Source organism: Megalobrama amblycephala, linkage group LG2, assembly GCF_018812025.1.
Source record: "Megalobrama amblycephala isolate DHTTF-2021 linkage group LG2, ASM1881202v1, whole genome shotgun sequence".
Lineage (NCBI taxonomy): Eukaryota > Metazoa > Chordata > Actinopteri > Cypriniformes > Xenocyprididae > Megalobrama > Megalobrama amblycephala.
The window spans coordinates 55,266,732-55,280,215 of NC_063045.1; the positions used below are offsets into that span (position 1 = coordinate 55,266,732).

Genomic DNA, 13,484 nt, shown 5'->3' on the forward strand with positions numbered 1-13,484 from the left:
ATACAGTTATTACTTAAATCTATATTTATTTACTCTTAATATATATTTTAAGTGCTGTATTACTATAGTCCCCCTTTAAATTATTTCATTTGATGTATACTTTACTTTTTTCACAATTATTTTCACAGATGATTTTCTAATTTTACACAGGTTTGCCCCACTGTTTGTTTACATTGATTTTGTTGAAATATATATATATATATATATATATATATATATATATATATATATATATATATATATATATATATATATATATATATCATTTATCCTCTGTGAAAATACTGAAATATTCTGATGATGGTTTGAATATATTTAGAGTAACAATGTGTTTAGCTGATATTCTAAACCATTTATAGAACAACGCATAGATAAGTGGATTCATACAGGAATTCATGTACATAATCCAACACGTTACATGAAGTTCAACCGATTCTGTTGACTCATTTCCTTCAATAAGTGTGACTATGTAATACGGTATCCAACACGTAAAGAAAACTGCGACAACAATTCCCAGAGTTTTTCCTGCCTTTCTTTGTGACCTGCTGACACCTGTGACAGAATTTACAACCTTGGCCTGATGTGTAGCAACACAGAAGATTTTCACATATATAGACATGATTACAGAAGAAGGGGCAACAAAAGTGACTATGAGGTCTGTGACAAAATGTTCAAACTTAAAAGAAACTGTACATTCTCCATAACACCTGTTGTGTGTCTCTGGATAGAATATAGTATTATATAAGATAATGACAGAATACATGCCACAACACATCCAATTTATAATAATGCAAAAAACAACTTTATCAGTTGTGACCCTCACTGTGTATCTCAAAGGGTCACTCACAGCAATGTAACGATCAACAGATATAAAGACTAAATTACCAAGAGATGCCGTAACAACCATAAAAATAATAACTAAAAAAAGAGAACAGAACGTCTCTCCAAAGTACCAGCATGATTCTATGAATCTGATGCCCATTAATGGAATAACAATCAGTCCCACAATCAGGTCGGCCACAGCCAGAGAGAGAATAATCAGGTTGGTTGGAGTGTGAAGCTGCTTGAAGTGAGAGATGGAGATGATCACCAGCAGGTTCAGAAACACAGTGATCACTGATAATAAAGAAATGAAAATGTACAAAACAATGTATTCCACTTCAGGTTTGATATCTTTGAAACATGATAAATTGTTGTCCGGAAAGCAATACTGGATTTCTTGACTTTTGTCCTCCTCCATCATACTCATGTCAAACATTTTCACAACGGATTATATCCTCATATGTAACCTGGTCCTGTGCACCCCGTTATTCATCAAAAGACTGCTTTGAAGCTGTGGTGTAATGTTCAAGCTGTCAGTTTGACTTTCTGCCTTCCTTTACTGACTCAACTGTAATTTAATAATGTACAGAAAACAGGGACAACCAATTAAATGTGAGGTTTGATTATATTGCATTAAACCCACCTACAATTTAAATATTCAAAGCATGCCACGAGGGACTGGATGATGTGTATTAGGGGTGTAACGGTACACAAAAATGACGGTTTGGTACAGCAGGAGTTAAAAAACTTACTTATTGCTATAATATTAAAGGTTACAATTAACAACAGAGCCCTAAATTCAGTTGCTATTTATTTTTAGATATAATAATCAACACTCACATAGAAATTGTATGCAAACATGTAAATTGTAATATAATCTTATTATAAAATTACATTTCTACTCCTGTGAATGTGTAAGGCTTCAAGGGCGTACTCACACCAGGCACGGTTGCCTTCTACCATGCCCTGGCGCGATTATCCCCCCTCCCCACTCATCTGTTGGCCTACACTGATATTGCATTTAACGTTCCGGGCTAGAGCATGCTTATGTCATTTGCAATGCAACTTTTTGTTTAATAGATTTATCAATTAGCCCACACAGCAATTTTCACTTGATTGTGCTGCACGTATCAGAAGATTATTACGGAGGCAGCTTTTTTACAGAGACAGAATTTGCAGTTTTACTCAAAAAAATTACAATTCCGGTTCATCAATAAGGTGAGAACCTGACCAGTTATAAACCTAAATATAGTCGATGATGACGTCATTAATGAACAAATAAGGGGCTGTTCACACAGAACGTGCTTTTCCATTCCAATCCGCTACTTTTCCATTGTTTTTCTATGTAAACACGCTAGACAGACCGTTGCACTCGCATCTTGCGTCTTTTGCAATGTCTCGCGCATGGCATTCTAAAAATTTGGCACTCAAGTTCAAATCAGTTCAACTTTAAAAAAAAAAAAAACACATCTCGAGACCATGCATTTTTTTCCCACATTCCACTGCCGTGTCTTGCATTTTTGAAAGAAAAAATGCATTCTGTGTGAACGAGCCCTAAGTCAAGCTGTGACTGAAACATGGGCTGCCTTGTGCACGGCATATGACACTGCCCACAAATATTGCTCTTACATAACAGCTTATTTTTATCAGTTCTTTTGTCTTTGGGTCATTATATTTCTCACAGATTTCTACTTGTTCTATATCAGATACATATAAAGTAGCCTAGTAAAGCTTACATTTATATGAATGCATTAGTGAGAGAGCGATTGTATGTGAATTAATTCTACCTGGCAGCTTCTCTGTACAAATAGTGAAGCTGTGGGTTTTAGTTACTAAGAAATATATGCTAGAACTTTTCAGTTTCTAAGCTATTTTACTGATAAATCACAGAACAGTGCTGACAATACATTTCTGCGTATTGAATGATTCTGTGAGCGTACGCGATCTGTGCGCTACTGTCTGTGTGTGCATAATATAGCATTGCAATTTAGAACAGCAATTAACTTGTACAGTAAGCTGTTTTGCTTTCAGCCGATCAATATTAAGAATCCAGATGGAATAATCAAACATATCTTCAGGGGCACTCTTGGAGTATGCATTTATTTGTCATTAACTGTTGGATACAGAGAGTAAATGTGGACTTCAAAGATTTCATATTCTGTTGCGCCCTCTATAGGCCATGACCAGCGACTAGTCGACGTCATGCTTAAAGTGTCATGGTAGAGCATTAAAGTCGACTAGTCGGTGCAAACCCTGAAATATACTTCAATTAATTTAATTAATTGAAAAGTGTTCTATCTCAATAGTAATAGCAGATGTTTGCTGTCGTAATGATGACAGTAGCACACACAAGAGTAGAAGCTGTTCCATGCTAGGGCACGGTAAGTGTTCACACTACATGCATACTGCGCCCGAGCCCACCTCTTCAAGAGGGTCAAGACACAGCACTTTGAGCGATCACACCAGTCAAACGAACCAGACTTTGGGGGTCAAACATGCTCAGGAAAGAAAAAAAATTGTCTGACAGAAATGCTGAAATAAAAATCATGAAAAAGCTTACTTTGGGTCTATTTGTGTCTTTCAGTCTGTCCAGTGTTAAACAGCTTTTTTTTCATAACAGGAATAGCGCTCATAGTACAAAACATGTCTAGTTTTCTCAAGAATAACACAAGGAAAAAATATCAGACACTACCAACGTGGAGACAAAAAGAATGTGCAAGTCTTTGTGTCAAACAAACCTTTCTGCAAGCCTTTCTGCTCTCTAACAGGTCAACATATACAGTTATTACTTAAATCTATATTTATTTACTCTTAATATATATTTTAAGTGCTGTATTACTATAGTCCCCCTTTAAATTATTTCATTTGATGTATACTTTACTTTTTTCACAATTATTTTCACAGATGATTTTCTAATTTTACACAGGTTTGCCCCACTGTTTGTTTACATTGATTTTGTTGAAATGTATTGATTTCGAATAAACATTTATAAACTGTTACGTGGGTAGTTTTCATGAAATTTCAAGCAGTGTGACATGCTATTCTAAAAGTATTTAACTTCTAAATACAAATACAACGTAATAATCATAATTAATAATTACACACACACATATATATATATATATATATATATATATAAAACATATATATAATCATTTATCCTCTGTGAAAATACTGAAATATTCTGATGATGGTTTGAATATATTTAGAGTAACAATGTGTTTAGCTGATATTCTAAACCATTTATAGAACAACGCATAGATAAGTGGATTCATACAGGAATTCATGTACAAAATCCAGCACGTTACATGAAGTTCAACCGATTCTGTTGACTCATTTCCTTCAATAAGTGTGACTATGTAATACGGTATCCAACACATAAAGAAAACTGCGACAACAATTCCCAGAGTTTTTCCTGCCTTTCTTTGTGACCTGCTGACACCTGTGACAGAATTTACAACCTTGGCCTGATGTGTAGCAACACAGAAGATTTTCACATATATAGACATGATTACAGAAGAAGGGGCAACAAAAGTGACTATGAGGTCTGTGACAAAATGTTCAAACTTAAAAGAAACTGTACATTCTCCATAACACCTGTTGTGTGTCTCTGGATAAAACATAGTATTATATAAGATAATGACAGAATATATGCCACAACACATCCAATTTATAATAATGCAAAAAACAACTTTATCAGTTGTGACCCTCACTGTGTATCTCAAAGGGTCACTCACAGCAATGTAACGATCAACAGATATAAAAAATAAATTACCAAGAGATGCCGTAATAACCATAAAAATAATAAATAAAAATAGAGAACAAAATGTCTCTCCAAAGTACCAGCATGATTCTATGAATCTAATGCCCATTAATGGAATAACAATCAGTCCCACAATCAGGTCAGCCACAGCCAAAGAGAGAATAATCAGGTTGGTTGGAGTGTGAAGCTGCTTGAAGTGAGAGATGGAGATGATCACCAGCAGGTTCAGAAACACAGTGAACACTGATAATAAAGAAATGAAAACATACAAAACAATGTATTCCACTTCAGGTTTGATATCTTTGAAACATGATAAATTGTTGTCCGGAAAGCAATAATGGATTTCTTGACTGTTGTCCTCCACAATCCTCATGTCAAACATTTTCACAACTGATTATATCCTCATATGTAACCTGGTCCTGTGCACCCTGTACTTCATCAAAAGACCGCTTTGAAGCTGTGGTGTAATGTTCAAGCTCTCAGTTCTACTTTCTGCCTTCCTTTACTGACTCAACTTTTATTTATATGTACAGAAAACAGGGACAACCAATTAAATGTGAGGTTTGATTATACTGCGTTAAACCCACCTACCATTTAAATATTCAAAGTATGCGGTGAGGAATTGGATGTGTATAATATTGTGAATGTGCAAGCAGTGAATGTGTAAGGCTTTAAGCTTTAGTTCACCCAAAAATAAAACTTCTATCATTATTACCCTCAGTTGTTCCAAACCCATAAGACCTTCATTCATCTTCAGAACACAAATTAAAATATTTTTGATGAAATTCAAGAGCTCTCTGGCTCAAACAAATTTGTCTCTTCCCTGTCAGTCTCCTACGCTGTTTACATTCAGCGCTTCTGGGTTCTACGTCAGAATGCAGATTAATTATTGGCCAGCTCCTGCGTCAACATCACACGTATACGTCACGGTGCTCACATGTACAGCGTTGGCCAATAATGAATCGCTGTTCTGATGTAGAACCTAGAAGCGCTGAACGTAAACAGACTTTTAAAAATGGTGGTTGAAATAAAATGCTGCGTGGAGTCAGCCAATCAAAATGCTGCATGAACTCAAACAATCAGCTTGTTCAGTGCCCAAGCCCCACCCCTGAAAGTACCTGAACTTTGAAAAAGTACTACCTCGCGAGCAAAGACTTTTTGAGGGGGAATTTTTACCCGGAACTTTATTTAGACCCTGGCTCCTCTGGTCAAAACACACCAAGTATATTATAAGTACTATGTTTCTATAGTCCCCATTTAAATTATTTCATTTGATGTGAACTTTATTTTTTTCACATTTATTTTCAGATATTTTTTTTTCCAATTTTGCACAGGTTTGCCCCACTGTTTGTTTACATTGATTTTGTTGAAGTTTATTTGTTTTGAATAAACATTTATAAAAAGTTATGTGGGTAATTGACATGAAATTTCAAGCAGTGTGACATGCTATACTAAAAGTATTTAAATTCTAAAAGTATATAAACAGCATAGAGTATCCTCATATACAAAATAATAATCATATATATGTGTATATAAATATTCTTTTATATATATATATATATATATATATATATATATATATATATATATATATATATATATATATATATATATATATATATATATATATATATACACACATATATATATGATTATTATATACACATATATACACACACATATATATGTTATATATATATTGATCATTTATCCTCCTGGAAAATACTGAAATATTCTGATGATGGTTTGAATATATTTAAAGTCACAATGTATTTAGCTGATATTCTAAACCATTTATAAAACAGTGCATAGATAAGTGGATTCATACAGGAATTCATGTACACAATCCAGCATGTTACATTAAATTCAATTGATTCTGTTGACTCATTTCCTTCAATAAGGATGACAATATAGTATGGTATCCAACACATAAAGTAAACCATTACAACAATACCCAAAGTTTTTGCTGCCTTTCTTTGTGACCTGCTGACACCTGTGACAGAATTTACAACCTTGGCCTGATGTGTAGCAACACAGAAGATTTTCACATATATAGACATGATTACAGAAGAAGGGGCAACAAAAGTGACTATGAGGTCTGTGACAAAATGTTCAAATTTAAAAGAAACTGTACATTCGCCGTAACACCTTCCGTGTGTCTCTGGGTAAAACATTGTATTATATAAGATAAAGACAGAATATATGCTTGAACACAGCCAGTTCAAAATAATGCAAAAAACAACTTTATCAGTTGTGACCCTCACTGTGTATCTCAAAGGGTCACTCACAGCAATGTAACGATCTATAGATATAAAGACTAAATTACCAAGAGATGCTGAAACAACCACAAAAACTATAAATAAAAATAGAGAACAAAATGTCTCTCCAAAGTACCAGCATGATTCTATGAATCTGATGCCCATTAATGGTATAACAATCAGTCCCACAATCAGGTCGGCCACAGCCAGAGAGAGGATGAACAGGTTGGTTGGAGTGTGAAGCTGCTTGAAGTGAGAGATGGAGATGATCACCAGCATGTTCAGAAACACAGTGAACATTGATGCTAAAAAAATGAAAATATACAAAATAACATACTCCACTTCAGGTTTGATATCTTTGAAACATGATGAATTGTTGTCCGGAAAGCAATACTGTATTCTTTGCCTGTTGTGCTCCATAATTCTTGAGTCAAACATTTTCAAAGTTGAATAAATCCTCATATGTAGCATGCCCCTGTTTTTCATCAACAGACCACTTTTCAAGCTGTGGTACAATGTTCAATCTGTCGGGTTGACTTACTGTCTTCCTTCACTGACTTGACTCAGTTTATATGTACAGAAAAAAGGGACATCCAATGTGAGGTTTGTTTATACTACATTAAACCCACCTACTATTTAAATATTAATAGCATTCAGTGACTATGTTTACATGTGCACCAATAATGTGATTATTTCCAATAATCAGAGTAAGGACTTAATCACAATACGATGCTTACTTGACCAAAGAAAACCTTGTCACCCATTTACATGGAATTTTCACTGATTATTCGCTAAGAATTGTAGTTATTTTTAACAAAATTATTCACATACCTCAATGTACAGCACAAATGACAGTAAATAAACTTTTGCAGGGCTTTGTGGTAAGGTTCAGATTATTATTTGCCCTGCCAAAATTTTCACTAGCCCCATAATAAAAAATTAATAAATGAAAAATATTAGCTGCGTTTCCACCATCGGGCCGAACGGTTCTAAGAACCGTAAGGAATGGTTCCAGTTGAGCCTATTTCCACTTGAGCCTGGTACGGCACGGCACGATTACAATTCTCAGCACGGATAGCTAACCAAACTATTGTTCACTTGTCTGTTGCTTGGCTACCAATTTATCCTTAGCTGGCCAAGCATGCTATTTGTCCAACGTAAACAAAGTAATAATCAAATTAAAAGAAACTTCTAATTATCCTCCATATTGGTCACTATTTACATCTCATATCATCTGTAAACTCTTGCGTTACCAGGGCAATGACTGACACATTTGTATTACATTGCAAAAGGCGACTGTAATCAGCGCCACAGAGGAAAATGAAACTGTAATGAAGTTTGGGAAGGAGGTAGGAACTGGGGAACGTTCAAAGTAACTTGTAATTCATTATTAGTAATTATAAAATAAACTAATAACAAAAAGAAAGTAAAGCGGCAGCCCCTTACGTGCGACTGCCGTATAAAAACATAATAAAACAACATAAATAATCCAGGCCTGGTCCTTTCTCATCTATCCCTGTCATCACTCCTTTTTTCCTTCCAGAGATCTTCCTTGAGGTTCTGTTCCGACAGCTCTCGGCCCCACCCTGCTTGCCACAGAAACCCTATCCGTACCAACTGTCCCAGATCAGCATGGAATGGAAGAGCGGAATGGTTTGGCCCGACGGTGGAAAAGTGGCTTTTGTTTTTGTTGATTTTGATGCTTTTAACCTTGTATTTATAGAAAAGCCCTTATTGTTTTTTTTTTGTTGTTGTTGTTGTTGTTGTTGTTGTTTTTTTAAAGTAAAAGTGTGCAGTTTCCTGTGATGGGTAGGTTTAGGTGTAGGGTTGGTGTAGGGAGATAGAAAATACGGTTTGTACAGTATAAAAACCATTATGCCAATGGAAAGTCCCCACAATTCACAAAAACAAACCTGTGTGTGTGTGTGTGTAGCTGGTAGATGGGTGTGTCAGTCTGACCAGTCACTGTATAAATGAAAAGACAGAAAGAGAGGAGAACAAACTCCTAACAGGAGGAGACTCACTCATGGCCTATGAGACAGAGGATCATGAGACTCAATACTGCTTTCCTGCCATCAACTCATCATGCATCAAGGGAAAACGCTCCAGTCATGAATACAATATAATGTATGTGTTTTTTTCATTGCTGTCAGCATGGACTGTGTTTCTGAACCTGCTGGTGATCATCTCCATCTCTCACTTCAAGAAGCTTCACACTCCAACAAACCTGATCATTCTCTCTCTGGCTGTGGCCGACCTGCTTATTGGACTTATTGTGATGCCCTTAGAGGCCACCAGGCTGATTGAAACATGCTGGTACTTTGGAGACACTTTCTGCAGACTGTTTTTAATAATCATGGGACTTCTCTTCTCAGCATCTCTCAGTAATTTAGTTTTAGTTGCTGTTGATCGTTATGTGGCTGTGTGTCACCCTTTTCTGTACCCACAGAAAATAACCACAGCTAAAACTTTAATTATTGTTTGTATTTTCTGGGTTTGCTCTTCAGTGTATAACACTGCAATAGTTATGAGTGTATCACACAAAAAGTATGCATGTTATGGAGAATGTACAATTATGATTACTTTTGACTGGTCAGTCTCTGATCTGTTCTTGTCTTTCTTGTTTCCTTGTACCCTGATCATAACTTTATATTTGAGGATATTTTATGTTGCACATCAGCAAGTGAAAGTTATAAACTCTCTGGTGAAGACTGGAAAACATGTAACTGAAGGTTCAGTGAGGACGAAATCTGAAAGAAAAGCTGCTCTCACATTAGGAATCATTGTCACAGTTTATCTATTTTGTTGGATTCCTTTCTTTATTTTGTCACTAACAGAAAACACAGGAATGGCTTCTACCACAGCCTATATTCTATTATGGATTTTGTATATTAACTCAGGTCTGAATCCTCTTATCTATGCTTTCTTTTACCCCTGGTTTAAAACGTCAGTTAAACACATTTTAACTCTTAAAATATTCAAGCCAACATAATATCTTTTTGACTTGACCATAATAATGAATAGCATAATATTATGACAGAAATTCTATGATTATTGGTTAATAAACCCATGAGAAATTGTGGGCTAAACAGACATGAATTAAAAAAGAAATTACTATATATGTAATAAATAAAAAATAAAAAAATCATAAGAATAGAAGTTGTGCCAGTTCATTAATCACACGCCCATAATGTTATACAAGAAATCATAAGAGAAAACCCTAACCCTAGCCCTCTGGATCAATTTTAAGTTCTGCTCTTGATTTTAATATCACAAAAGTTATATGATTCATTAATTAGTGAATTATATATTTATTTGTTGTGAAGTTCAGAATTATGTTATAATGAATATTATTATTTTATATATATATATATATATATATATATATATATATATATATATATATATTATATATATATATATATATATATATATATATATATATATATATATATATATATATTCAATACATATGATACATACATATATATATATATAGAGAGAGAGAGAGAGAGAGAGAGATGTTTGCTTAGTTACTATAATAATTTGGACATCTGTAGAAAAACTATAAGCTCAATGTAATGTTGTATTTAATTTGGTACATACAGTGGGTACGGAAAGTATTCAGACCCCCTTTCACTCTTTGTTATATTTCAGCCATTTGCTAAAATCATTTAAGTTCATTTTTTTTCCTCATTAATGTACACACAGCACCCCATATTGACAGAAAAACACTGAATTGTTGACATTTTTGCAGATTTATTAAAAAAGAAAAACTGAAATATCACATGGTCCTAAGTATTCAGACCCTTTGCTGTGACACTCATATATTTAACTCAGGTGCTGTCCATTTCTTCTGATCATCCTTGAGATGGTTCTACACCTTCATTTGAGTCCAGCTGTGTTTGATTATACTGATTGGACTTGATTAGGAAAGCCACACACCTGTCTATATAAGACCTTACAGCTCACAGTGCATGTCAGAGCAAATGAGAATCATGAGGTCAAAGGAACTGCCTGAAGAGCTCAGAGACAGAATTGTGGCAAGGTACAGATCTGGCCAAGGTTGCAAAAAAATTTCTGCTGTACTTAAGGTTCCTAAGAGCACAGTGGCCTCCATAATCCTTAAATGGAAGACGTTTGGGACGACCAGAACCCTTCCTAGAGTTGGCCGTCCGGCCAAACTGAGCTATCGGGGGAGAAGAGCCTTGGTGAGAGAGGTAAAGAAGAACCCAAAGATCACTGTGGCTGAGCTCCAGAGATGCAGTCGGGAGAAAGTTGAAGAAAGTCAACCATCACTGCAGCCCTCCACCAGTCGGGGCTTTATGGCAGAGTGGCCCAACGGAAGCCTCTCCTCAGTGCAAGATACATTAAAGCCTGCCTGAAGGACTCCAAGATGGTGAGAAATAAGATTCTCTGGTCTGATAAGACCAAGATAGAACTTTTTGGCCTTAATTCTAATGCACTGCTCATCACCTGTCCAATACAGTCCCAACAGTGAAGCATGGGACGACTGGTTGCAATCGAGGGAAAGATGAATGCGGCCAAGTACAGGGATATCCTGGACGAAAACCTTCTCCAGAGTGCTTCCAACAAGACAATGACCCTAAGCACACAGCTAAAATAACGAAGGAGTGGCTTCACAACAACTCCGTGACTGTTCTTGAATGGCCCAACCAGAGCCCTGACTTAAACCCAATTGAGCATCTTTGGAGAGACCTAAAAATGGCTGTCCACCAACGTTTACCAAAGATGTCACTGACCAGTATCATATTTATTATAATCATTTTCTTTAAAATGGGTTGTAAAATAATTAAAGAGAAAAAGTGTAATCTATATAAAAAAATTTAATTAAATGTAAAGAAGACACATATATACGTCTGAGCCATCAGCTGATAGAACAATTGTTTGGTCAATTAATCAAAAAAATAATAAACATTTATTAAACTGCTATGTTGCATCAGAGTGGGCAGTAGATGGGTTAGCCAGCCTGACCTAAACTACAAGTATATTGGTATTAATTATAATATGGCATTGTTTCTGTAATTCTCACACTCTATAAAAAGAGTTAACCCAAAAATGAAAATTCTGTCATCATTCACACAAAAGGGGTCAACTAACCTTTAGGCTTGCCCTCAAAGAGATTTATTGCCCAATGCTGAAAAAAAAATAGAACAAACATTTGTGGTGACTAGGTGGTACTTGGATGTCATAAAATGACAATCACAGTGGATCCACTGTTCCACACAATATAACAACAACAATCATCTTTTAAAAAATTAGAAAACTTAGAGTCTAGAGCAGCTGGCTATTCTGAACTGTACACACTGGAAGAAAGGTAACTGAATAAATTAACTAAAAAAAGATAATGCCATGATGTTAAAGTGGTATTATAATAGTAATATTTCATATTTTGTATAATATTTGTATGTTGTAATTATAGTAACAAATATAGCTGCAAGCAGCAATTATCAGGGCTAAGCATAAAAAGGAACAATGAGACATGCAAGCATGGCTGGGAGTTTCAGAAAAACTGTAACAATAAGTAATTACAGAAGTTTTTAGATTATTTTAGTCAAAATGGCTGAAAAACGTCTAGGGTTACTGATGTAACCCTTGTTCCCTGAGTAAGGGAACGAGATGCTACGTCAATGACGTGATGGGAACCCTCTGTATGATGTGTTCGTGAAGCACCTCTGTATCCAACCAATGAGGAAACGAGACGTCAGAGGCGGGTGACATCACGGACCAGGAAACTATAAAGCATACCCAGAACAAAGAACGCTAGCTTCTGGAATATGTCTGAAGCAAGACGCTCACAGGTATGCAGGGGGTACGGCAACGTGACGTAGCGTCTCATTCCCTTACTCAGGGAACAAGGGTTACATCAGTAACCCGAGACGTTCCCTTTCGTGGGAACTATCGACGCTATGTCAATGACGTGATGGGAACGCTATCCCAACTATGCCGTATCAACAAGTACCTGTCTGTTATCTTGTAGACAGAACTGAGGACCCCGGAGAGGAGCCTACGTCCAGGTTGTAAAACCTAATAAATGTGTGCTGGGATGACCATCCAGCAGAACCACATATGTCATTAACCCTCAGGGGTCTGAGGATTTTTGGGGCCCTGGAGAAGTTTTGACATGCCCTGACATTTGTGCTTTTTTCAGTTGTTCATAAACATATTAATGGTAAATGTGTCATTACACTGTATTCAGCACAAACTAGGCTACAATAATATGTGAGGAACATGTATGTACATGTTTGTGTTTTTGAAGGAATTACGTTTATGCGTGGTTATTGAAAAAACAAAAAACTTAAGTCACTGAAATAAGGCCAAAAAATATATATTAAAACTGTGTTCACAAGGATTCTGGGTATTGGAGGTTATAGACTAGAGTTTTTGCTTCAGAATGAAGTAAAAATTATCCTTCCTACTCCTTCATATAAAACAATAGAGAGATTTAAATTTTCAAAGACACTTTTGGTCAAGAAACACAGTATGCATGGAGGTGTGAATCCTCATGTATAATGGGTGATTCTCACCTGAGAAGACAAAAGAATTGAATAATAATGACCTGAAATGACTTGCATATTAATGAGGCCTTTCAGTCAGGTAGGCTGTGAAAAAACCCTCTG

The 13,484-nt window shown here is 35.6% G+C and overlaps 4 protein-coding genes across 4 annotated transcripts; 1 reads left to right on the top strand and 3 right to left on the bottom strand.

The window, feature by feature from the left end:
• Positions 1–262: 262 nt before the first annotated feature.
• LOC125262975 (trace amine-associated receptor 13c-like) lies at positions 263–2,673 on the bottom strand. The gene has a single exon (XM_048181813.1). The coding sequence runs from the start codon at positions 1,256–1,258 to the stop codon at positions 263–265; it is 996 nt and encodes a 331-aa protein (XP_048037770.1). The 5' UTR covers positions 1,259–2,673.
• Positions 2,674–2,871: 198 nt separating this feature from the next.
• LOC125262976 (trace amine-associated receptor 13c-like) lies at positions 2,872–6,118 on the bottom strand. The gene has a single exon (XM_048181814.1). The coding sequence runs from the start codon at positions 4,965–4,967 to the stop codon at positions 3,975–3,977; it is 993 nt and encodes a 330-aa protein (XP_048037771.1). The 5' UTR covers positions 4,968–6,118; the 3' UTR covers positions 2,872–3,974.
• A 170-nt stretch (positions 6,119–6,288) lies between these two features.
• Positions 6,289–7,517, bottom strand: LOC125262977 (trace amine-associated receptor 13c-like). The gene has a single exon (XM_048181816.1). The coding sequence runs from the start codon at positions 7,327–7,329 to the stop codon at positions 6,289–6,291; it is 1,041 nt and encodes a 346-aa protein (XP_048037773.1). The 5' UTR covers positions 7,330–7,517.
• Positions 7,518–8,747: 1,230 nt separating this feature from the next.
• Positions 8,748–10,074, top strand: LOC125262978 (trace amine-associated receptor 13c-like). The gene has a single exon (XM_048181817.1). It carries the CDS (start codon positions 8,870–8,872, stop codon positions 9,833–9,835), a length of 966 nt encoding a protein of 321 aa, XP_048037774.1. The 5' UTR covers positions 8,748–8,869; the 3' UTR covers positions 9,836–10,074.
• The last annotated feature ends 3,410 nt before the right edge of the window (positions 10,075–13,484 follow it).